We start from the raw sequence: 24,194 nt of genomic DNA, 5'->3' as shown, positions 1-24,194 counted from the left end.
GTGATTGCCATTTGTCACGTAAATTACGACTCGAATGGCAATTGTGTGTCGCCTCGGAAACTAATCGCTTAGCTCTTGGCCATACACACGGCCAGAAAATACTCCAAAACAGAAAAAAAACAAGGGAGAAAGTCTATAATTTGTGTCCTCTTATTTTCCAACTTTTTTTGCACGTTTCTGTTCATCCGAGCCGTGTTTTATAGGATTTTTGTACTTTCTTCCCCAAATGTTTGCTGTTTGGAACCTGCGTGTTTTATAATCTAGGGTTTTTTTTCTTCTTTTCTTTTATGTTTCTAAACTTTGATAAAAGATAAAATCGAATGTTTTTTTATACATTTCGGGGTGTTGTTTCCCCCCCCCCCTCTAGAATTTTTGCACGGCTTCTTGTAATGCTTGCGTTGTCGTGTATCTTAAGTTATGTCCCTGTTTTAATGTATTTTTATTTTTGTCGTGGGAAGGAGAATTTGCACGCACGGATGAGTAAATAAATATTCCCAACTGAAAACGTGTCCGGTTTCGTGTCTGGTCGCGTTTGTGTCACAGCGCATTTCCTTTTCGTTTAGTTGTGAATTTTCAGGAATTTCTGACGATTTCATTCCAGGTATCGATCAGCAGCTCGAAACGCAATGAAAACCTCTTTATATCTCTAGTATTTACAAATTAAAATACCGGTGCTTGATAGAGCTAATTTTATATGGGTCAGAAATTTCCCAGACACATTACTCGATCTCTATTAAGAAGCCTTCTCTCTGAGGGAATCCTTAAAAGAGAAGCGGAAGGTGGCTCTCGGTGAAATTTCGCTGTTTTTCCCCTGAAAATAATTAAGAAATCTTCGATCCATAATTTTTAGTTACTGTACTTACTCTAATTTTACTTCAGGCTGCCTGAAAGAATATGATAGGCAAGATCCCCCCCCCCCCCCAGGAAGCAACTGACGACCAGGGCTGCTCGTCAGAATGCCCCGACCTGGGGGGGGGGGTTGAAGAAGCCCCATCGTTACAGGTCCGGAACTGTGGCCCTTAGATAGGTTACGGTTGGGAATAAATGGAATCGCCTACTTCGGGGGTCGTGAATTCTAACAGAATTGACACGTTTGGAAAGAAATACGATAAACATATTGGGATGAATTGAGAAGCAACCTCTACTTAAATGAGACAACCATGATTTTTTTGGGCGGTATTCATATGTTATATCTATCATAATTATTGGTGTTTTTATTGCACTTATTGAATTGCTGTATTTTATATATAGTTTAGGTATTTATATTCGACATCCGTATTTGTTATAGCCATTTTTTTTCAGCGACGTCGTTGGGCATTTTTGTCTGCTGTGGCCTTTACATTCGTATTTGTATAAATAAGCGTCTTATGTATTATCCATTATATAAATGCGATGTTACTCCGAGTTAAAATCTGAATTCATTTCTGAAGAAGTTATTATCGCAAGAAGTTATTATTTAGAATTATTATCGCAATAATTCCAACCAAAACTCCTCATCATGAATTATTTGAACAATGGTGCAACAGCGAGTGAAACCGGGAAAAAAGTACAGGGCGGACTAGGACTCCTGGACACACATTTTAGAATTTCATAAAAAATAACAAATTGACATATTATAAAGGGGTGTGGCACTAAAATACTTACAACGGTCTAGAGTTTTTCCTTCTTTATTTACAAAAAAAAAAAAAAAAAAATTGCATGTTAAATTTGAAACTGCGACGTTGCCAAACGAAAAACTCGACATGAACATAGTATTCATACAAAAATTGCATAATTAATGTTTATGAAAATTTATGTTACCTAAAACTATTGCATTTCAATATGAGTGATTTTTGTTAGCTCGGGCCACATCTAAACGGGTGAAAGAGTGCTGCTAATTTTGAAATATGGTAATTTTATGTAACGTAAATTGTCATAAACATTAATTATACACTGCTTGTGTTGCATTTTATGCTGCTATGTCGAGTTTTTCATTTTATAGTTCCACTGGTGAGTTAAATTTGAACTACCTTTTAATATATAAAAAAACACTCTAGGCAATGTTTGTAGTTTCGTGTAAATAGCACTTTTTTATGCCAATTGATTGATTTCATTCATGAGGTGAATACCCCAAAAAATGTCATCTATTTCTTTATTCAATATTTTTTGCTAGTGATTTGAATCACTCAAGACAAAATTGCATTCTTATCATCCGTATTTTATGTTCACAGGTTTTAGTGGAACTCGAAAAGAGGGTGTCCGGGGGCCAAAATTCCGCTCAGAACCACAGTCGAGGGTTGAATTCTCAAATACAGCTGGTACCGAACTTATGTGTGGTGCAGAAGGTAATCCAACACCGAAGGTCGAATGGCAAACTTCTGAAGGAAATCAAGCGGCAGATGTACCAGGGCTTAGGTACCAGAGAAGCACGGGAGACGGAAGCACGCTGGAATTCCCACCTTTCGCGAGAGCGGAGTACAAACAGCAGGTACATGATGCAGTGTACCAATGCGTCGCAACCAACGAGTGCGGATCTGTTCTCAGTCGGGAAGTTCATATTAGAGCAGGTAAGAAATTTAGATCAATCAAATTGAATCAATTTGAAATTTTGTTATGAAATTTCACTGATGCGTAGATTATTTAGGCGCCCCCAAATTGTTTGCACCGTGGATATTTCTGTATGCGGTGACTTCAGAAACATAGTTTCAGTGACAAAAAGTTTTCGAATGACGCGAGTTTACTCGAAATGTTTTATATTTCCCAAAGGGTCGTATCATAGAAATAAAGGGAAATCAACTTTTTATGTAGACCGCGAGTGCTAAAACTTCTTTGTTAATGAAATGAATGGAAATGCGACTCTAAGAAGTAATTTAGTTGCAATATTAAACGAGATATTTGACTCTGAAGTTCACACCATTTATTACTAATGATTGAGGGGTGCATTTCACAAATTGCGAAATGCAAATTAAATTCAAAGTAAATTCAAAATTCTGTATTTGTCAAAAAATGTAATTTTTAGTTCTAGGGCTCAGAAACCAATTAGTGTAAGCCAATAAACATAACAAATGAGATGAAATGAACTTTTTATTCCGTGGTCAGTATAAATGGTGCTATTTGCTGTTGCAAAATAAAGATAGCGACTTGAATGCTTTGGCAATACGAAAGTAATTTTAAGAAAATTTACTTGCTCTGTGATTGGCTTCTGAGTCCTTCGTTGCTTATTGTGAGTAAAATAATAAAATGGTCTAGAGTTCATTTTCTACAGTAGCCGCTGCTTTTCAGGATAAAGTTTGATTGTTAAGTTGTTGTGTAAGTGGTTTGATAATAAAGTTGTTGATTCTTATATCCAGAGATTTTTTCTGTTTCTCCTACATTGTTAGAAACATACCACTGGAGTAATAAGGAATGGGGGGGGGGTTGCAGAGCCAAGATTATGATGTTTTTGAAGTAAAAAAAAAACAAAAAATTCTTATTAATTTCTTATTAAATATAAAATGTTAATTCTCTAAATATCAATGTAGACTGACGAAAATATTGCGCAGTAACTGTACTACTGCTGCTGTACTGTTGTCCGAGGTCATAACTAATTAGTGTTTCCTCCAAATGAGTGATAATAGTCCAGGGGAAGGTATAGGAGCTGCAGGTGTATGTTTCTTTTCCTTTTTCTACCATAAACATTTTGCTGGTAAGTTTCATGGAAACTCACTTTACTACAAAGCTATAATCCTCACTTTTTGGGGGTGGGGGGGGGGGGAGTTCAATATAGGATGATTAATAAAAGTGACTGTAAGTGGTCCTAAAAAATAATTTTGTGAACAACAAAAGTATATTGCAAGTTCACATATTGAGATAAACGATGGCAGTTTTGCAGAAGAAAAAAAAAATGTTTTGATTCTTAAGGCGAAATCTGATTATTATAACCGATGATTTTTCCTACGTTAAAATAGCGTTTAGATTTCATTTTACCGATTTGATTCTTATAAGCGGTGGCTACTGTATTTACTTACAGCCCCTAAAAATAGCATCATTTGAGCCTATAATATCTTGGTAATACAACGATTAATTGCCAAAATATAGTGGTGTCATGCATTTAATACTTCGATAAAAAATTTCATTTGAAAATTATTTGCAAATAACTTTTCAGAACGAGATCTGCATTTGAATATTTTGTCAATTTTATCACACGGGGACTGTATGAGTAAAGGTAATTTCTATATTTTTATGTATACGATCCCGCAAACAAATTTTTTAATTTTGAGTAACTGCACATCATTTGAAAACTTTTCGTAATTCTCAACGGTTAAAGCAATATATTCTGTGCAAACTCTTTGCGCAGCGTATATTGCAATCGATTTTTTTGCACACTAATTCAAGGCAACAACATTTCTTCACACAATTCCTGGGATTCAATACTATAGGCTATAACGCACGCATTTGAATATTCATATTTAAGTAGATCGTTTTCGTATTATAAACAACATAATTATCACTTTCTGCAAAATTCTAATGCGTGAAATTTCCTAAAATACAATCACAACAATTTCTGATGCATTGTCATAATCATTTATGATGGAAACCTGCTCAGCAGGTCAGTACATAGAATGATGTATATAGATGTATATATCCTGTACATATACAACGGTAGTGCGCTGGCACTTCCAATTAGCAATAATACTGATATAATTTTGCCGGCAAATTAATCAGTCGTGCCTAGCAGATATTCCGTGAACCTGGAGGCGCCTGAAGATACGCAGAGTATTTAACTAGACGTGCCGGTTGAGGAATAACTGTTCAATGCCACAGGTGCATTGTGTGCATTGATTGTGAGTGGCAGGGGGAGTCTTCACGTTATATCTGGAGAATTAATGCCAATAGAGGTTTATTACCGAGCTTTCGGAAAGGGGCGAATGCGAACGGTGTTGATTTCCCATGGCGGTCATAGCAGTTGTTCGACGCGTAACTATACTGCACGCCTGTATAACTAAACAGGGACCGATGTCATTTGCTGCAAATACCATATACCCAAAGTGATTACAAATGCATGAGTTGAATGAGGCAATACTAATCGATTACCCCCCGCATTTGCTGCAATGATGCAGAGCACCTCACCAGCTTCGCATCAACATAGCGATTTCTGAAACATGGCATGTTTTGGCATCGCCCAGAGAAATGTGAAATTTGTGTGCGAGTGAGAGTGCGTAACATCATGATGTAATGGATAGAAGCTTCAGGGCATGCGATTTGCCATTGGTCCATTATACATGGTCATCACGAGTGTATGATACAAGAGAATATAAACACACGCGAAATACGTCATAATGATTCAACAAATGTCTTATTTCATATCATTTTATTTTGTGGCCATGGATACGATTTAGCGAAAGAAAATATTTTCTGAAAAAGTAAATATTATTGTTTGTTTTTCGAGGGAGAAAAAACCACAGTCTGTAACCGAAACCAAATATTTCGTTCGTGATGCAAAACATAAATTTCTCGTTAGAACGTAAAGACATGCACATAATGTGCGTTTTCTGTGGAAAAGTAAACTCCTCTAGAAGATATTTCTAAAGTATTTTATTTCCCCCTTCCCTACTCCGAAAATAGTTTTACTCATGAAAAAAAGTAAATAAATTAGTTGTGAAGCATATAAAATCATGTTGCCAATTGTATTTATGAAATCCTCTATGCTCCTGTGTATATTTGGATATACATGAGAAACACATGGTTACAAATTTTTTCTTATCAATTTATTTTCTATTATTATTTTGATATTTTAGAAAGTATACATTTCAGTGCCTCATTGCACTAGAAATATGTCAAAGTATTGTATAAGTAAAATACTATTTTTCTAGGAAGAATTGATTCCTTATCGCTGTCATTTTTTGAGAGCTGCTGAAATTTTATTTGTGCTTTCATGTTCTCATATAGAAATTTATAAAATCGCACCAAAAATTGAAGGAATTTCAAATAAAATTCAAGGGGTAACATTTATTCAACTTTGCTGAACTTGATTTTATCTGTTCATAGATAACGGTAAAATCAAAGCAAACTCTATTTTACTCTTAATTGTCAACTTTAACTAATTAAAAAAATAACTCAGATAAAATTGCTGTGTTGATGTATAATTTCAATTAAAAATCTGCTAACAGCACCATTTTACATGGAATTTTTGTATTATTTTTTCAATACGTTCTTATAGGGGTGAACATAGAGGATTAAGACAAACTGAATGTTCTAAAGCAAAGGGTGCACAAACTCCTGCCTGCGAAAGCTGTTCGGGTAGAAAAGTAACAATATAATATACCTAGGCTGACCTTGTGTCCTCTATAAAAATACAGGAAATCAAAATTCATTACGCAGACAACATAATATTATCAACAAAAACGTTGTCGAAAGCAAGTAAAATTTTCAATAACAGCCAGGAATAATTATTGTCAAAGGCACGTGAAATTGCCAATTACAGCCAAAAAATTGGCAAATAATATGTTAATTAAAAATTGTCATATGCTAAATTAAAGCCTATCATATCATAAAATTGTCAACTATCGCTGAAATTGCTGAAAATTCGCGCAGTGATGGGAAATATAAGATTGTCAGAAATGGATATGGGTCGAAATTTAATTCCTGGAAAAACTATTTTTCTGACAAATATGTGACATTGATATGATTATAATGGATTATAATAAAATCATAAATATCCGCTTCTGGTTGGAAGCTTGCTTATCCCTTAAATATTTCTCTCTTAAATTGGTGAATTACCCTTAATTGCCCCAAACCCCGCGTCCTGTATCTCAAGCTATACGCGTACCCTATTCCAGGGACTTACATTTTATATAGAAGCCCATTCAAGAACTTTATCTGACACCAGAGAGAATCACAAAAAACTTATTTTAGTTCGCATTCACGAGTGTTGAAATTGACGAAAGGTAATTATACTCCTTATCACCGAGCATAAAATATAATTCACCTAAATATAGGTAAAAATCCGTATTAATATCAATTGGCAGTGATACAGGACAAAATGCATATGAGATATCGATACATATGAGATATACAACCGGCCGGTGGTGTACAAAATAAAGTGCAATAATGAGTATAAAATATCCTGTGATTATTTCCCTTCGTCTACTTTCTGACATTGAACTGTACTCCACAGGCTGTATTGTAATCATGCTGTCAAAAGTAAATGGTTTTCGTACCTATTTATTTTTATTTCATGTACTTATTGTACTTTATTTTATACCCCACAGGCCGTCTTATAATCACGCTGTAAAATAAATAATTTTTCTAATTAATATTGGCTTTTTCGGCCCACTCGACCTCCCACCCTTCATATGTTGTTTTTTTTTCGATTTTCATCGACTAAACGTGGTTTGCGATACCATTTTCTGTGACGATTTTTGTTCCTCTTGATGCCTTATATCACCTTTCTGAGTTTGTCGCCACTTTATTCCTCTACCGTCCAACCTGGGGCCATTTGCTTAAGTTAAGAGAGGGTAATAATACCGCTACCTCAGTGCCTCACACCACAGTGCGTGAAATAAGGATATGCAGGGCACTCTAGTGTTGTAGATGGTAGCATGCTTGCCCGATTCGCAAGAGGGCCTGGATTCAAGTCCCGGTGCAGACCACCATCTTTCCATATTCACCTCAGCATAAAATCCAGGAAAAATATCTGTTTCCTGATACTAAGGTATATCTACAACAGCGTTTCTCAACCTATTGTCTGATGCTACAGGTGGTGCTCAGGCAGACTTGGTTATTTTAATTCTACAAAAGTTAAAAAGGATTTTATTGGTAATATTGAAATATTGTATGGGTTCAAACAAAAGATTGACTTTCATACTTAGATAACCATATCTAATTGAAGAATCTACTGGAAATCATCACATTAAATATGAAGTAAATCGTAACCAAACAAATGTAATTTATGACAAATTTGATAAAATTGCTGAAGAGTCTAGAAATAAAGGACTGCAGCAAATTACAGTGAAATCGCTGAAAATTATGAATCAGTGGTAAAGTGAAGGTGAAGGTCTACTAAGACTCGTAGTAAATCGAAATGTAGTTCACGGAAAAAAAATAACCTGACCAAATATGTAATATCTAAGATGAGTACTTATATTTTTAGTCATAATTATCATAGAATAATTCAGTTGTTATGAACGTTATCTTCATTCGTCACTTTAAGTAAAGATTAGAAATTCGAATAAGCTTCGTTGAAAACACGGGATAATTCTACGTAATCGAAACAAATAAAACCTCGTTAATGTCCCGTAAAATACGGGATGCATGGTCACGCTACTCATTGCCGTACGAGGTCCGTCGAATTATCTAAGTTATTACTGGTCTTTTTCTTCAGAAAGGTTGAGAAAGAGTGTTCTGCAACAATAGCTGCAGCCAGCGACACCAAACATTACATTCATGCGTTATACTAGACACTCATGTGTTACATGTGTGACATAACACATATCTTTTCATACACCAAATATATATATATACATTTTTTTTTCCTCAGAATTTCAACACTCGAATGAAACGAACTGCTCAACATCTGTTATTTTTAGTATGCGATCATTTAAAGCTTTTTTTAACATATGAAATGATTGCTGCTGTCTAATAATTACATGGAAATCTCCGCACATTCTTGGAGCAAGAAAGCACATTTATTTTTTATTTTATTTATTAATTTTAGAAACAGCGACATCACCACAGAAACAATTGCTACCGCAGGGCCCCCCCCCATCGAGGGGTTAGCTCGCCAACCTCTCGATGAGTATAAAAACAAGCCTGCCGTTCGGAATCGGCAATAAATTGTAGGTCCTGGTTGAATTAGCCCTCGTGTGCAGAAAATTATCGTGGTGCGGCAAAAAATGACCAATAAAATATAGAAACAGTTACAGATGCATTGCACACAAATTATAATGTTGAAAACATCGGATGATTTCATGGATGATATTCAGAACTCCAAGTGAAGCAAACATATGTTTGCTTCACTTGGATAACTGACCATTTATACAAATACAAAGCTATAGCAGGCAAAATGCCAACGAGGGGCTGAGAAAAACGCACCCATAACAAAAATATGGATGTCATATTTCAAACATACACAAACCAAATTAATGCAATAATAAAAACTAAAGACTGTATACCTGATGAAATATTATACAATGCACATAAAAAACGTGATATGCAGGCCTATTTTTTATAATGAGTTCGAATAATCCTATGTATTCACGATTTTCTTCGGAATACCGTTCTATTTTTAGAAAAAAGCTGGAAAAACTCGTACAAAGAAAATAAATTATTCATTTGTATAATTGAAAAAAAAAATGTTTGTACCTGAATTCCTGAAAAAATTGGAATTCGGCGAATGCATAAAAAATAATGAATAGATTTTTATACTTGTGTATGTGTATGCGCTTGTCGCATACACATACAAGCTCACACACGTGCATACCAAATAAAAGGTAAATTGTTTACGAGAAATTTCCTAAATCGCTGCTAAAAGTATAAAAACATAACATTAAAAAACAGCTTTTGAAGTAAATTCAAAATTTCGTCGTACGATGGGGGAATTAAGAAACAAAATCGTTTGGTTCGACGAATTCTTTTCAGTGAAATATTCTTTTTTTTTTCAGATAATCAGAATTACAGTTTATTAAATTAGACATAATGAATGCATTTTTCGTCTTAAATTTGTAATACCTGAAAGAAATAACTGGCCTTGGAATGTACATTACTTTTTTCATGAAATTACTTATTTCACAAAGTTATTTTAACTCATAAAAAGTTGTAAAAATTGAAAGTAGTTCACATCAGTATTTCGTTTATCATAGCGATAACTGACTGAATCTAGACATTAGACAGAATTAATTTTATGCATTATACAGCAGGAGCCTTCAATCTTTAAACATTGCGAGCCCAATTTGTTTTTCCAGGAAACCCGAGGGCCAACAAGACTTACTTACAGTGGCATCTAATGGGCCCTATATTGTTTGAGATTTTTCTTTAATCGAGATGTATTATATACTAATTTTCATTTATTTTGAAATTATTAATTAAATACTTATTTTTTCATTAATAAAATTCTCAAATTTCTTTTTCGTAAAGTAATTTCTTTCAATTATCGTGCAAACATATTGCATTATGAAGTACTTTCTCTCATTAAGTCTAAAATAATCTCTCATAAATTTTAACTTATTTCTATTCTTATTTCTAAAATGATTCCTCTCAATATTCCTGAAATTATTTCTCTCATCACTTACTTCATCCCAATTTTTTTACCTCATCCCAAAATTTTGCAACTGTTTACCAGCTGATATTCTTAACATTACTAATTTATTACCTTTTAATATAGTATATATTGTCAATCAGTGGCATCGGGTCCATTTTGACCGTGCTCTGTTTCGTGCTCGTTACTCAGTTAAATTATGAATCAATTCTATCTTACACATTGCAACGTTATACTGATTTTTATTTTAAGTAATCCGAGAAAATAATGTATGATAAATAGTTCATAATGGTTCCAACGCCTGCTGTTGCCAAAAATACTATGAATCACGAAAAAGTACCAAATAGACATTTTCGATTTTTTCCCATATTAACCACCACATTAATTTTTAACTTTTTTTGTTTGTTTCTGGTAAAAATTAAGTTTTTTTTTCAATATTATTTTCGTTTTGTTTTGTTATTTTGCTCATTGTTATGTACTTGTGCTCATTAATATTCATTATACATTTATCAATGTATCAACCAGTATGTGAGCCGATCTCCCATTTGAAAAAAGGCTCCCCGCAGGGAGCAGGCAGGCCTACAACACGATATTCACAAAACATGCAAATTCAAGCATTTCCATCATTACTCCAGAAAATGGAAGCCAGATGGCAGCATGAACACGAAACAAGCGCAACTCGACTACATAAATACGTTAGGGCCAAGCATACACTTAGAACACACATTCCGGCATGTACCTATTCGTTAGAAATTCCGAAGAGGAATGTGTAAGAGGCACATGTTCGGTTAAGTAGTAGTAGTAGTAGCATGGGTCTCTTATACAAATACAAATACAAATACAAATACAACGCCACAACAGGCAAAATGCCCAACGAGGTGGCTGATAAAAGGATGCCCATAAAAATATGGATGTCATATGTTTCAAAAATACAGCAACCCCATTAAAAATGCAATTAACACGAATTATAAACAATATATACACATGATAAAATATTATACAATGCCCATAAAGAATACTTATGGTTGTCTTATTCTAAGAATGGATAGCTTCTCGATTTACCCCAACATGTTTATCGTATTTCTTTTTAAACGTGTCAAGTTTGTTACAATTCACTACCTCCGGGGGTAAGCTATTCCATTTATTAACAACCCTATTAGAGAAAAATTCCCTGCGACACCATAACCTTGCATTGTCCCTCACCAATCGATACTGGTGTCCCCTTGTAAAAGCGGTTGATTGGCGGTGTACTAAAAGTTCATGGTCCATCCTATCCATCCCATTGAAAATTTTGAACACTTCGATCATATCTCCTCGACACCTGCGTTCATCCAATGTAAACATATTCAAAAAATGAAGTCTCTCTTCATAACTCAAGTCCTGTGTGCCAATAAGGACACGCGTAGCTCTTCTCTGCACCCCTTCAATCAAGTCTATGTCCCTCTGTAGGTATGGTCTCCAAAACCTTACCGCATACTCCAGTCCAGGACGAACTAAGCTTCAAATCGAGTAGCCATCAATTCGAGTAGCCACAATGTTTTCGTGAAGGCATTGTGATGAACTTGACCTCTTGACCTCTTGGCTGATTTTTGCTTCTCATCTAAATCTTATGTAAGAAATGAATTCAATGAAGTGAAACTGAAGAAAAAGTTATGAAAGTATTTCTCAGTAATATTCTGGAATTATTTCTCTTATTAATTCTGGAATTTTTTTTGAATGCAATTTTGAACATCATTCATCAATTTTGGAATGCACTTCTTCTCATTCAGGTTTTCCTTTTCCGGATTTATATAAGTTCTGTAAATACGTAAGCGTTTTCGTCAACATGCGACTTAAAAAACCTTGGAGGACCACTTTTGGCGAGCGAGCCATGCGTTAAAATATCCTTACTATATAGTATACATGTATAAAAGGTGTCACACATGCACATAACGATGAAATCAAATTATTATGAGAAAAGAAAAAATGATAAAAAGGATAATTTTTTTGATAAATAATCTTATGTTACACCTGTTATTAGAATATTATACAATAATTTTGAATTATTTAAACGAGCATATTTTAATCAAATTTAGCATCAATGTAAATAATTTCTCGAACCATATCAATTACTTTAATTAGTTCTAAATACATATCTACATTTTTATGTTTTGGATTGTGTAAATTTAGCGCTCATTAACATAAAAGAAAGATCTTCATAAAAAAATAGTCCCCATACCGATTTTATGTCAATATTATTTGATATAGAAAAAAATCATCCAAAGATTAACTTGTGATGTCAACTGAATAATCTCAGAAACCGGCAGCAATTCGAGTAGCCACAATGTTTTCGTGAAGGCATTGTGATGAACTTGCATCGCGGGAATTCAGGTTCGAACCTCGTAGGCAGTATAGTGATCGGAAGAAGTTTTTCTGTAGTTTTCCAACTTCGAGGTGCGTATGCAAGCACCTCTCCCATTCTAAGTCGCAAAGTCTTCCATAGTAGTAAGATAAAAGTCTTTCCACAGATAGGTAGGTGGGCAATTACAGAACATAAAAATTCAGGGAAATTGCAATTTTCACTTCAATATGGGAAGCAGATGGCAACACTAGTAGAACGCAAAACATGCTTGATTCTAACAACTTACGTAAATGCGTTGGGGCTATATATATACACACACGTACACTCAGATTTTTCGGAATGCTCAAATTCGTTAGAAATTCTCCAGAGGACTTGTGACTTGCATGTATGGTTGAGTAGCTGTCCACTATGTAGACGCGTGGTCACGACGGACTCACATCGCGAGGACCGAAACGACGGACTCGCATCGCGAGGACCGAAACGACGGACTCACATCGCGAGGACCGAAACGACGGACTCACATCGCGAGGACCGAAACGACGGACTCACATCGCGAGGACCGAAACGACCATATCTCCCGCTTTGTCCCCATACGGGATATAAGCTGGTCACGAAGAGGGCTCGAAGGCATGGTGGAAGAGCGATGCGATGCCCGGAGCACCAAGCACCGCCAGTGGGCAAGCAGACACAAAATTAAGGTTACAGTGGGCAGGTGCTTACAGAGATACGCACGTCGCCAGCAGGCCTTGAAGGGGGCCTACGAATAACTATATGTATATATATAGACACACACAATGCTGTATGCAACAATCACAAAAAGACAAAAATGCAGAACAAAAAACGCTATGCCAGTGCAAAGGGATACAAAACACGACTAGGAAAAAAGAACGTTGAAAAACACTGTGCATCGTGAGAACCCGGGATCGAACTCCACCGTCGCCACAGTGGTGGTCTTCTGAAGTTGGCTTTCTGTGGTTTCCAACTTCGAGGCACGAATACGAGCCCATCTCCCTGTTAAAAAGTCACGCCACAGAGAGACCAACAGGCGTACAACGGTAAAATTATTCACTCATTACAATTAACTCATAATTAGAAAAATTGATGGCAGCACTATAACACACATTATACAGGAACAAACTTCAAATAAGGTTCATGTAAGGTTCACAGCATGTACACGCACATTTTCCTAGTATGGATCAAGTCTTCTTGGGCCATCTGCTCAAATCTTTTGATTAAGACAGAGCGGCCGACCATGATCTGGTTAGCAGGAGTAGATTAACTAGTTGCAGTAATTTGAGTAAAACACCTTTATGCGGAAAAACTAACAAAAAATATTGTACCATGTACATATTTAGAGATGCGTATGGTCTCAGAATGTCAAATAATGTAAGAAATACTCCTTAGAGGACCTAGAATTCTGAGGTTCTAGAGGAAACCCTAGAATTCTGATAGATTCGTTCAAATTTGTAGTAATAATGGAATCATATTTTCAGGCAAGTAGCTTTAGAACTCCACATTTTTTGATAATATTCACATTTTGGATATTCTTTTTTTTAAAATCCAAAATGGGTTCAGCATCTCCATTTTATATAAGAAACTATTAAATGAAAACTAAATGTTTTGAGAAAGCCCTGCGAGGATATACTTCGAACGTGAAAGCTATTAGCTATTACGTTGCACTCGGATCCCGTTGCTGAAATATAGAGCAGTTTAGAACTTACTAGAAATAGCCGAGTTCCGTATTATGTGCTCAGTTTTGATTTCTATTATCACCATAAATTTGCATCAAAATTCCATTCCTCTCAAATTATGTCTCGGGAAACCCTTAATAACATCAATCCCTAAGAAACCATTTCTTGCCTCAATGACTTCATTTATGTTTAAGAGAGAGAGGCAAACAACGGGGTTTCTTAACAAATATCTATTTCTCCTAGGTAATATAACCGAGCTTAATCAATTTCAGAGTAATACCACAGTAATTTTTTTTCCGCCCTTTTGCTTATTTTGTGGGATCGAGAATTCGGTAAGAAAAGTAGTTTCAAAAAAGTAAATGGAAATTGATGGTTTCAAAGTGATAGATGCTGTATATCCGTGTGTCGGGACGAAAAGGACTTGCAAATAGACATTACTTAAACACATATCTGTTGCCATTTTTCTTGATTTAAAGTAAGAGTGCACTTCTTTCATCGGTGTTTTTTTTTTTTTTTTGCTACTTTTCTATAACGTTGCCATCGGATGACTTGAACTATTGCTCTCTGTGGATACGGTTCATTATGATCTGTGGCTTTCGAAAATCCTCTGATAGTAGAATTCATGACCAAAGAAATATCTGAGTAAATTGACTGTAGAGGATAAAAAGAGAAGCTGCATTTCTCGGTGATCTTATCACTCGGAAGTCAGTTTAATCATAGATATATTTCTCATTTATTATACTTTCGTGGTTCGCTTATGGATAAATTCAAAAAAAAAATCAGAAACTTAAAGAAAATATAACTTTTTCCATCGCAGGTTTTTTCATTCTATTTTTGAATAACGTAAATATTTCGCCATTATCAAGATTAAAATTCTTCATGGTGATATCATGAGAGTGTGCTCAACTTTAATTTTTTGCATTCCAACAAACCAAAAGAAGACACACACACACACACACACACACTGTGTATTCTTTATCGAGACATTTATAGAGACAAAACTCGTAGGGAAAAACATTTTGATATCACTTATATTTCAATCAAGAAGGTAAACATTAGGTGGATGCAAAAATTTTACGTATTTCTTGAAACATAGTATAAATAGCTATAAACTTCTTGTATACTAATTCTTTCATGTCTCTTTCTACAAACATGAAAAAACATTTTTTTTTTTACAGAAGCGTAGAAAAACATTTTTTTGTGTTATAGATGAGGCATACATTTGGATTCCGCAAATAAATTTTCAATTTATATTGAGTAAAGACGTGAATATTTATGAGAACGGGGTTCATTAAAGTATCTATTCTAGTTTCGTTTCACAAGATTGTAATTGGGAATACATGAGCATTTTTTTTTTTTTTGACGTGAATACGTCATTGAAATTGCCTGATGATACTAGGAGATTTCGCAAAAAGTTGCGTGACGAAATTCTCTAAACTCTCATGTCTCTGTAAGTACTTAACGCATGTCAAAAGCAATGATATCTTCAGATGCACATTGCAAAGGCGCATCCTATGATATCATACTTTCCACATGGCTTTCCGTCTGGGCACCAGGCCTGCTGCCTTCTGCATTGTACAAGGCAGCAGTTACGAATTGCACAATAACAAATTATTTTCCGCTATATCTCGAGCAGTTCGCAATGAAAACAGACGACATGGCTATCGATTGTTAGCTATTCTAAAGGAAAATGAGATGGTGATGACATAATTTCATTATAACAGTATCATCCACTACGCGATTCAAGGCACAAAATCCGAAGTCACGTCAAAACTTGCGGCCGTGTCTCTGGCATAGAATACCCACTTTATTCTATTTTTTTTGGAATTCAGTATTGGTAGATAGTAGTCATAATATTGCAAATGAATCGTAGATTCCACAATTATGTAGCCATCGTTGGAATCTACTACTACTACTTAACCGCACCCGTACCTCGTACAAATTCTTCTGCGGAATTTCTAACGAATTGGCACACAACGGAATGTGTGCCCTGAGTGTATGCGTGGTTCTAACGTATTTAGGTTGTCTCTTGTTTTTTGCTGGTGCTGCCATCTGCATTCCCTATTTTGAAGTAAAGATGGTAAATGCTTGGATTTTCATGTCATGCCAGTATCAGTCCTCGAAATTGGAAAACCACAAACTAAAAAAAAAAAAAAACTTTAGCTGACACAAGTCATTACTATTTTTTTGAATTTCCTGCAACATAATAAGTGAAGTTGTTTACTTAGAAGAGGCGTCATACTAAAATATAATGATTCCCTGCGTATGTCCACATAAACTATAGAATAATCGAGAAATAGTTCGTATATTTTACGATATCAACATTTTTAAATTACTTTGTGGTACTATACGACAAATTCAATTTCAGATGACTTCGTACAAACGTGATCGATTAATCAGTGTTTCAGCGCACAATAAAAACAGAGCATTATTCCCTTTAACTAGTGAACATCAATATATTTGAAATTAAATCACTAGATACGACTTCTACATGGCATAAAGAGACGTTTCGAACCCAATGAATGAATAATTTTTCGCTTGAATGGAAAATAACTGTTGCTGTAGTTGAAAAAATATCTTGATAAATATTTAAGTTGCACGTTAATCGTAAATAAATTCGTCTTCGGACAAATTCCATTATCGTTATTTCCGAAAACTGGGGAAATGAAACCCCTACGCATTCACTGATACATTAGAAAAAAATCGGAAGCGACCAAAAAGTGGCATTCAATAAATTTGAGTGCATTCCAATAATTGCAGTTTCCCAGAACTGAGTTCTGTTAATTTTTTGGTGTTTTTTTTGTTGTGAAATCACAGTAATTGGTAACTTATTACAGAAAGACATGCCCTCTTGTTTCATTATTTTCCAAGACCTCCCCCCCCCCGCTCCCACCGGCTTAAAATTTTATGACATACTATGATTTTCTTTAGAAGTGAAATACCACATAGAAACAGAACATTATTTCCACGAACTAGTGCGAATTAACAGATATATTTGAATTAAAATTATTGGATGCGACTTCAATGGAATGAAGAGAAGTTTTCAACCAAATGAATGAATAAACTTGTATTTTAATGGAAAAATAACAGCTACTGTATCCGTTGGTTAAAAAAAATACCTCGGTAAATATTTAAGTTGCACGTTATTCGTAAATAAATGCGTTCTTCGGAGAAATTTTATTATCGTTCTTTCCAAAAACCGGGATATACAAATCCCTACGTATTTACTCATACATTCGAAAAGAACAAAAAAATTATCGTACAATTAAATGTGAGTGCATTCCAATAATTGTAGTTTCCCGGAACTCAGTTTTGTTCATTTTTTGGTGTATTTTCTTGTAAAATCAGAGTAATTGGTAACTTACTAGGGAAAGATATACCCTCTTGTTTCCTTTTTTTTTCTAGAAAGAACCCCCGCTAAAGATTTTATGACATACTTCAGAAGTGAAATATCACATCGCAGTTAATGTGTGCTGGGGGCTCTCTTGCTCCGTTTTCCTTGTCTTTTTTCCTGCTTTTTTTTTCCTTTTCTTTTGTTAGCAACTCTTTCGGGAAAGATGAGAAACGCGGAATGTCAGGCATTCTTCCCCTAGTTTTATGGCATTGCTGGAGGAAAAGAACGACACCATCGGGATTGAATGAGATTTGTCTCCTTAACCCTAAGGGAAGAGAACAAGTAAAAAAAAAGAGAGATGTGGAAAAGAAAAAAAATATATACATATATATATTTCTCCTTTTAGGACGACATAACTCGCAGGCATTTGTCATCCAAAGTCCTTTGCGGTGCGGGAATTTCTTAGTCCACTTCCGCGAGGTCTTTCATATGAGCTCCCAGAAGTGTTTTCGTACATCCCTAATGTCCTAATCAATTGAAACCTTCCCCCCTATGTAATATCTACACAGCAGTTTCCGTGTCTTGTCTTGTAATGTTCAAGAGTGTCGGAGACTTACTTCAACTATTGTGTATTTCGTTCGTTCGGATTACATTGCTGAAATGCAGGGTATTAAAAGAGTAGAGAAATAGCTATTGCTGCCAAATCCCGAAGTGCGGCCATTTCAAGAAATGGCCTAGAGGACTTTGGTTTCTAATCGGTACTCTGCAGAACCCTGGGGCTCCATGACAACATTTTTTGGGGTTCCGCATGATCAAACAACACGGAACTCTTAAAAATATCGGATCCCGGAGAAAGATTTCAAAGAAGAGAACTTTCTTGTTTATGATATTCACAAATATGTTCTTTGTTTTGAATTTTAACGAGGAGAAAATCCAGCCCACTTAAAGAGGACTGGCCTAAGGGGTATGCAAGCATGTGAGTGACCAAAAGAATAACCTGGTGAGCGAGGGACGAAAACAGCGACCTAAAGGGCGTGAATCGCGCAATACACACAGACGCATATTTACGGTGTGGGAGGGGGAAACAAAGCAGGCTGTGTTCCAAGGCGGCTAATTTGGACGAATGAGTGGTCAAGAAAATCAGGCTAGAATGGATGAATGACGGTAAAATCTGTATAGTGCACAGACCGCAAAACGATGAATTCGGAGTGCGCCCCGAAAACAAATTTCATCGGAGGGCCTCAAAATTATGTGGTTCTTAGCAAAGGCTCGAATTTCCCATGAGGTATTTGCCCAAGCGGCACCTGATCCCGTTATCGTGGAATGCCTTATGCACCAGAGAAGCTCCTCAGGGCCGTGCATGGTGGGCCCATGCGTTAAGACAACCCTGGGGTAGTTTATTGAAAAATCGCGCAATATCATTCTTCTAACCAAGTGAGTGAAACGGCTCTCAGCGCTTGATAATTAATACTTACCCTCGGTTGTGAAAATCACTGGAGGTGTGGTTCTGTTTTTGTTGGAAAAAAATTGTTGTTCATTGTTGGTTTTGTGTGGCGTTATCTCTTGTAAACATATATAACGAACATAGCCAAAGATGCGTGAGCATGCATCCTTATGTCCAAGAATTTCTGGTAAAACTACTTTCACGCTCTCTCTCGCATATTGAGTACATAAATAATAAATAATATTTATATACATTTGAACTTCCTGCCGGCTTAAAAAATCCTGCTTGGCTGAATAAAATATCTTTATTCCGGTGGGGTAACCAAGCATCCTTCATATTTTCCAGATAGTGGATTTTAATTTCACGTGCATAGACATGATGTTTCTCTGAGTTTTCTTCTGCGCATCAAAATAGTATGCGCACTGAAGAATTCTCACAATTCTCAGTCATTCTCAAACCCTGAATGTGTAATTTATAAACTCATTAACCATGAAAAAATGGCGTTTTCCTTAGTTACTTTTGTTCATTACTAACAAATTGGTGGAAATAAAATTTTATCCGTCAACATGCCTTTTAGAAAATAGTATAAAGCACAGGATTTTATTATATTGAGAAACATCATTAAACACTAGAACCCGTTCTGCCAATCAAATAAAAAATAACTACGTAATATGATTTTACGTTGGAATCGATAGCCATATTTTGATTGGTCTGCCAAATGAGAAAAAAGCAGTGTAAACTTAAAAGCCCAACTCTTTACGCGTGTTATTAATGTCATTTTATTCGATACAAAATTCGACTGTTTAAATTTTTTCGCACAATTAATGAATCAATATATATTATGTTTTTAATAAAAAAAAACATAACCGAGGCGAAATAAATTGCGATGATAGTTAAGGACTTGACTACTGATGTTATTTTACTGCACAAAAACATCAACTGTTTAAATTTTGCTGCAAACTTGGTAATTCAATATATATTATTAGTTAAACATTATTTACTAATATCAATTATACTATACCACTTTTTTTTCATTTGGCCTACTAATTAAAAGCTGGCTGTAGATCCCAATCGTATAATCACGACAGTTGTTTTTTTATTTGATAGGTGGCAGAAAGGGTTCTAGTTTAATGATGTTTCTCAATATAATAACAGCATGTTTTGCTGATAAAATTTTATTTCCACCAATATGACAGTAATGAGCAAAAGTAACTAAGGAAGATACCATTTTTCATGGGACGGGGGTGCTGTGGGTGCTCGAGCAACCGCGGATGTAGCATGGATGAAAACAATCCTCATTCTCCAAATTGATTCAGAAATCGAAATTCCCTACTGAAAGCTCAATACGCACGCACAGGTTCAAAATACATCTGACGCTCATGCTCAGGTAAAATAAATGCATGCACACGTGTCACTGATCACATATCTACTAGTTCACTCTGTAAAATATTCAAACTATGGATAATGTGAAGGAGAAACTGAAATTGTTTGATGAATTACATCTAGCTAAAACATAGGCGTACGAAGAATTTTCTCGGAGTGGGGGTTAATTTTTTCCCTACTGGGGGGGGGGTTACGTTTTGACTGCAAAATAACACTATAATATTGACTTGTGGGGAGGGAGGGGGGCCTTAATACGCAAATGAGCTGAAAACACAACTAGGTAAGCGAAAGTTCATGAAGAAGGGGAGGGGAAACACACAAAGTCCTGGGCAAAAAGATTTAAACAACTAAATTGCTTGTGTTTCGCCATATAACTTATGGGGAATACACATCTTTCGAGTTTTTCGGTTGCGACTTATACGCCGGAGTGGTGCCCCTGTTGTAGTCTATAGCGCTGCAGCTGCCCATTCTTAGGCCCTCGAACAGAGAAAAGTTGGCAACTCCTATTGTATACGGATTATCGTTACATCGAGAGGCAGCGTCATCATCAAGGCCCAGATGTTGTTGCCGTAAAAGAACCTTGAAAAATGACTAAGAAATGTTATAAAAACTTCAAAAAAAAGTCCTAAAATTGAAAAAAAATACCCATCAAAATAAAAAAAGCAAAGTTCTCTTGAAAAATCAGATATGTTCGAAAGTCGAAAGATAAAGTTTTGACAGCATCAAAATCATATGCAAATTTTTTGTCAAGAGTTATTTCTTTCTCTCTCGTTTATATTTCATTAAAAATGACAATTTTTCGAATAAACGAGTAGTTATTTATAATTCATGAATCGGTTAGGAATGCTGTCGTTACGGCCCTTACAAGAGTGAGACTCAGAGTCCTGAGAAGGTTATTATAATTTTTTGTTCTTCACAAGAAATTTATTATTGAGATTCGCGTGAAGAATCTGATCGGAGTGCCCTGTTGCTAGATGGCCGGGATACTGGGGGAAGCGGGCAATAGAGTTTTTTTCCAGTAAAAAATAGATATCCCTCCCCCCACCTGAGAATATCCTCTGTATGACTATGGTTTAAAAAAGCAAAGACATTTTTTTTTGTTTTATATTCACGAAATTCAAGCATATTCTGAGTAGTCAATGAGTACTCATGAATACTCAATGTGCAATCTGTATTCATATAACTTTTTTCATTGTTAAAAAATTAAAAAAGTGAAAAAAAAATATCTTAAAATGCCCCCTCCCCCCCAAACTAAAAAAAAACTGCACTGACAGTGAAAGAAGAAGAAAACTGCAAACGATGCAAATACGATGTCGAACATCGTAGTATTGAGGTTTTAATGTTATAATGGCTCTGCAGGTACAGTACAAATAGTTTTTTTCTTTGTGAAATATTGTAATATCACTCGGATATATATACTATGTACATTTTACCATTAACGAAATGAGATGATTCAAAGAAGATGATGAGTATTTAAAGAAGAAAAATCCGGTTTTTTTTTTTCGTTTTAGGAATAGGTAGAAAGAGATCTGAACTTTTTTGCATGATTAGTACACTGACCTCGGTTTTGACATGATTTAAAACATTTCAGAACCTATTAAAAATTGCTTTGGACTTATAAGTCCATGTTTAGTTATTAATTTTGCTTCTAAAATAACTGGAATGTGTGAAAGAATTTTTAATAGAAATAAGAACAAATTGGTGTAAGCAAGCGAGTACACAAGATGTGTCCATCGAGATCACGTTGATCAACGCCGTCTTTAAAGTACGTCATTGCTTGGAAGCAAACATAGAAAAATAAAATATTTTTAATGTTATAAATGCATAGAAACATTATTTAACATTGATACTTTCCTAGAACCAATGTGTATAAAAAAAACTACACAATGTATCTTATACTAAACGACAAACAAATATATGGAAAAAAAGTGTGAACGAAATCACTTACATCAACTCAGGTAATTATCAATTTATAAGCGTATCTCGTACACATTAACAACTTTGAAAAATGAGTCTAGCTTAACTCTTAATTCATATGTCTGCATGTCAGGTGAAATCCTGATGAGACGATAATTTTCTCTTTTTTTTCTACGTATGCGGAAATGTCCGTTTCAACTGAGATTAAGAAGTCGTGACCACAATATAATGAATGATGCTCGACTCAAATTATTATTCGTAAGTCCCAAATATCAATGACTCGGGAAAAAAAGGAGACAAATAGTTAATGATTTCCATCACACATGTCTAATGTATTATGAAAGAAGTAAAGTAATTGCAAAAACAATAAAAATACTTTAAAAAAAATGTTCTCCTGTGTTCTTTCTTATTTCTTTCATATACATACTTTATTTCCCAGTAACAAGAATAGTTGGAGACATGAAACGTGGTTCTCATCACGCCAAGCGTAATTGCCGTGAACAACTCACAAAAAAGGGTTGATTCGTGTTTAGTGAACAGCACAAAATGACTGATAGCCGAGTTCCTCGAAATTATTACAAAAATATCTCCAAGAACCACGCGACAAACAAGTGCGAAGAAAAGCTCGGGAGTCAGGTATCGTTAATTTTGTCTTAAAAACCTGGTGCAGCGGAAGGTATAAAGTGAACGCCACGAAAACGTACTTTTCGTGCCACGATTCCTAGCGTGACAAGCTTTGCACCTGCCGCAGGTTTAATTACCCTGATATGTCTGAATAAAAAATGTGGTCTCATTTAGTTGTATGTGAGTGAGAGAGAGAAAAATTCCCGTTATCCGGTGACTCGTACATTGCGGTGCCAAAAGAGGAGCACGCGCTATCGCTGAGTAATCAATCGCTGAACGTGCTAATAAAAATGGCTCAGTAATTGCTTTGTCACTTTCTTCCAATACATACGTAATATCCTTCTTTCTCTTCTTATACTCGAAAGGCATTTAGTGTTTTATGGAAGGAAAATCCCTGCAGTATAACTTTATGGTTTCCTGCGTAAAACCAACAAAAGTCGACTGAACACGTAACGCACACTCTTTTTTAATGCATTTCTCTTGTTAGCATTCAATGGCAGTGTTGTAAATCAGTCGCTTGGATAAGAAGCACGTGTATTGCGGTGGTATTTAACTATTCACATGTCTATATAGATGTTGACAATAAATATTACGACTTTTTATATTTGAAAGATAAGAAATTTATGGCACTAAAAGCTCATATTTGATAGAAGCTTGTTTTACACTTAAAGTCAAACTCAGTCATAATGACATGAATCAAGTATTCCACAAAAGTTTGCCGTTACAGCCGAAATTCATGTGTTTAAGATCTTTTTTGACGAAAAACATGAAATCCATGAAATATCCATGAAAAATCCATGAAATATTTTTTCTGGATTATTCAGATGGCCACTTTGGTCCTGAAAAATATGGGGGATTGGGATAATTAATATGGGACATCGACGATTCCCACTAAACATTTCCCACAAATGATGACGAAATTACCAAGTATTGTCTATAAATAACTCTTGGTGAGAAAAAAAATGCTAGAGAAAATATGCTAAAATGCATTTCACGCAAAAAATAAATTTAACTTGGTGAGGCAGTGAGATGTTTATTTATCTCGTCACATTCATTATATTAATTTATAAATCACGCAAAATACCTTTATTTTCGATTCCAGTAGAGATTTTGAATTACAGCAAGCTTCGTTGAAGGAACAGGATTTTTTATAAGAGGAAGTCCGTAAGAGAGAAAGAGAGAGAGAAGAGGAATACAAAATACGGAAATATTTCACAGGGGAGGCCGCTTACCCTGGCAAAATTTAC

General features: G+C 35.3%; 1 protein-coding gene across 1 annotated transcript in view; it reads left to right on the top strand.

The window, feature by feature from the left end:
• The window catches only part of LOC149082962 (cell adhesion molecule Dscam1-like), a 169,381-nt gene that overhangs the window by 63,443 nt on the left and 81,744 nt on the right, over positions 1–24,194 (top strand). Inside the window, exon 2 of the mRNA XM_089236010.1 lies at positions 2,211–2,546. Within this exon, the coding sequence (XP_089092136.1) occupies positions 2,211–2,546 (336 nt within the window). The remainder of the gene's footprint in view (positions 1–2,210; positions 2,547–24,194) is intronic.

This window comes from Pholcus phalangioides, unplaced genomic scaffold (assembly GCF_987345545.1).
Source record: "Pholcus phalangioides strain wild (caught in Gottingen) unplaced genomic scaffold, Ppha-v1.0 ptg000009l_1, whole genome shotgun sequence".
Taxonomy (NCBI): domain Eukaryota; kingdom Metazoa; phylum Arthropoda; class Arachnida; order Araneae; family Pholcidae; genus Pholcus; species Pholcus phalangioides.
The sequence above is the reverse complement of the archived record's forward strand: the minus strand, read 5'-3'. Positions and strand labels throughout refer to the sequence as shown.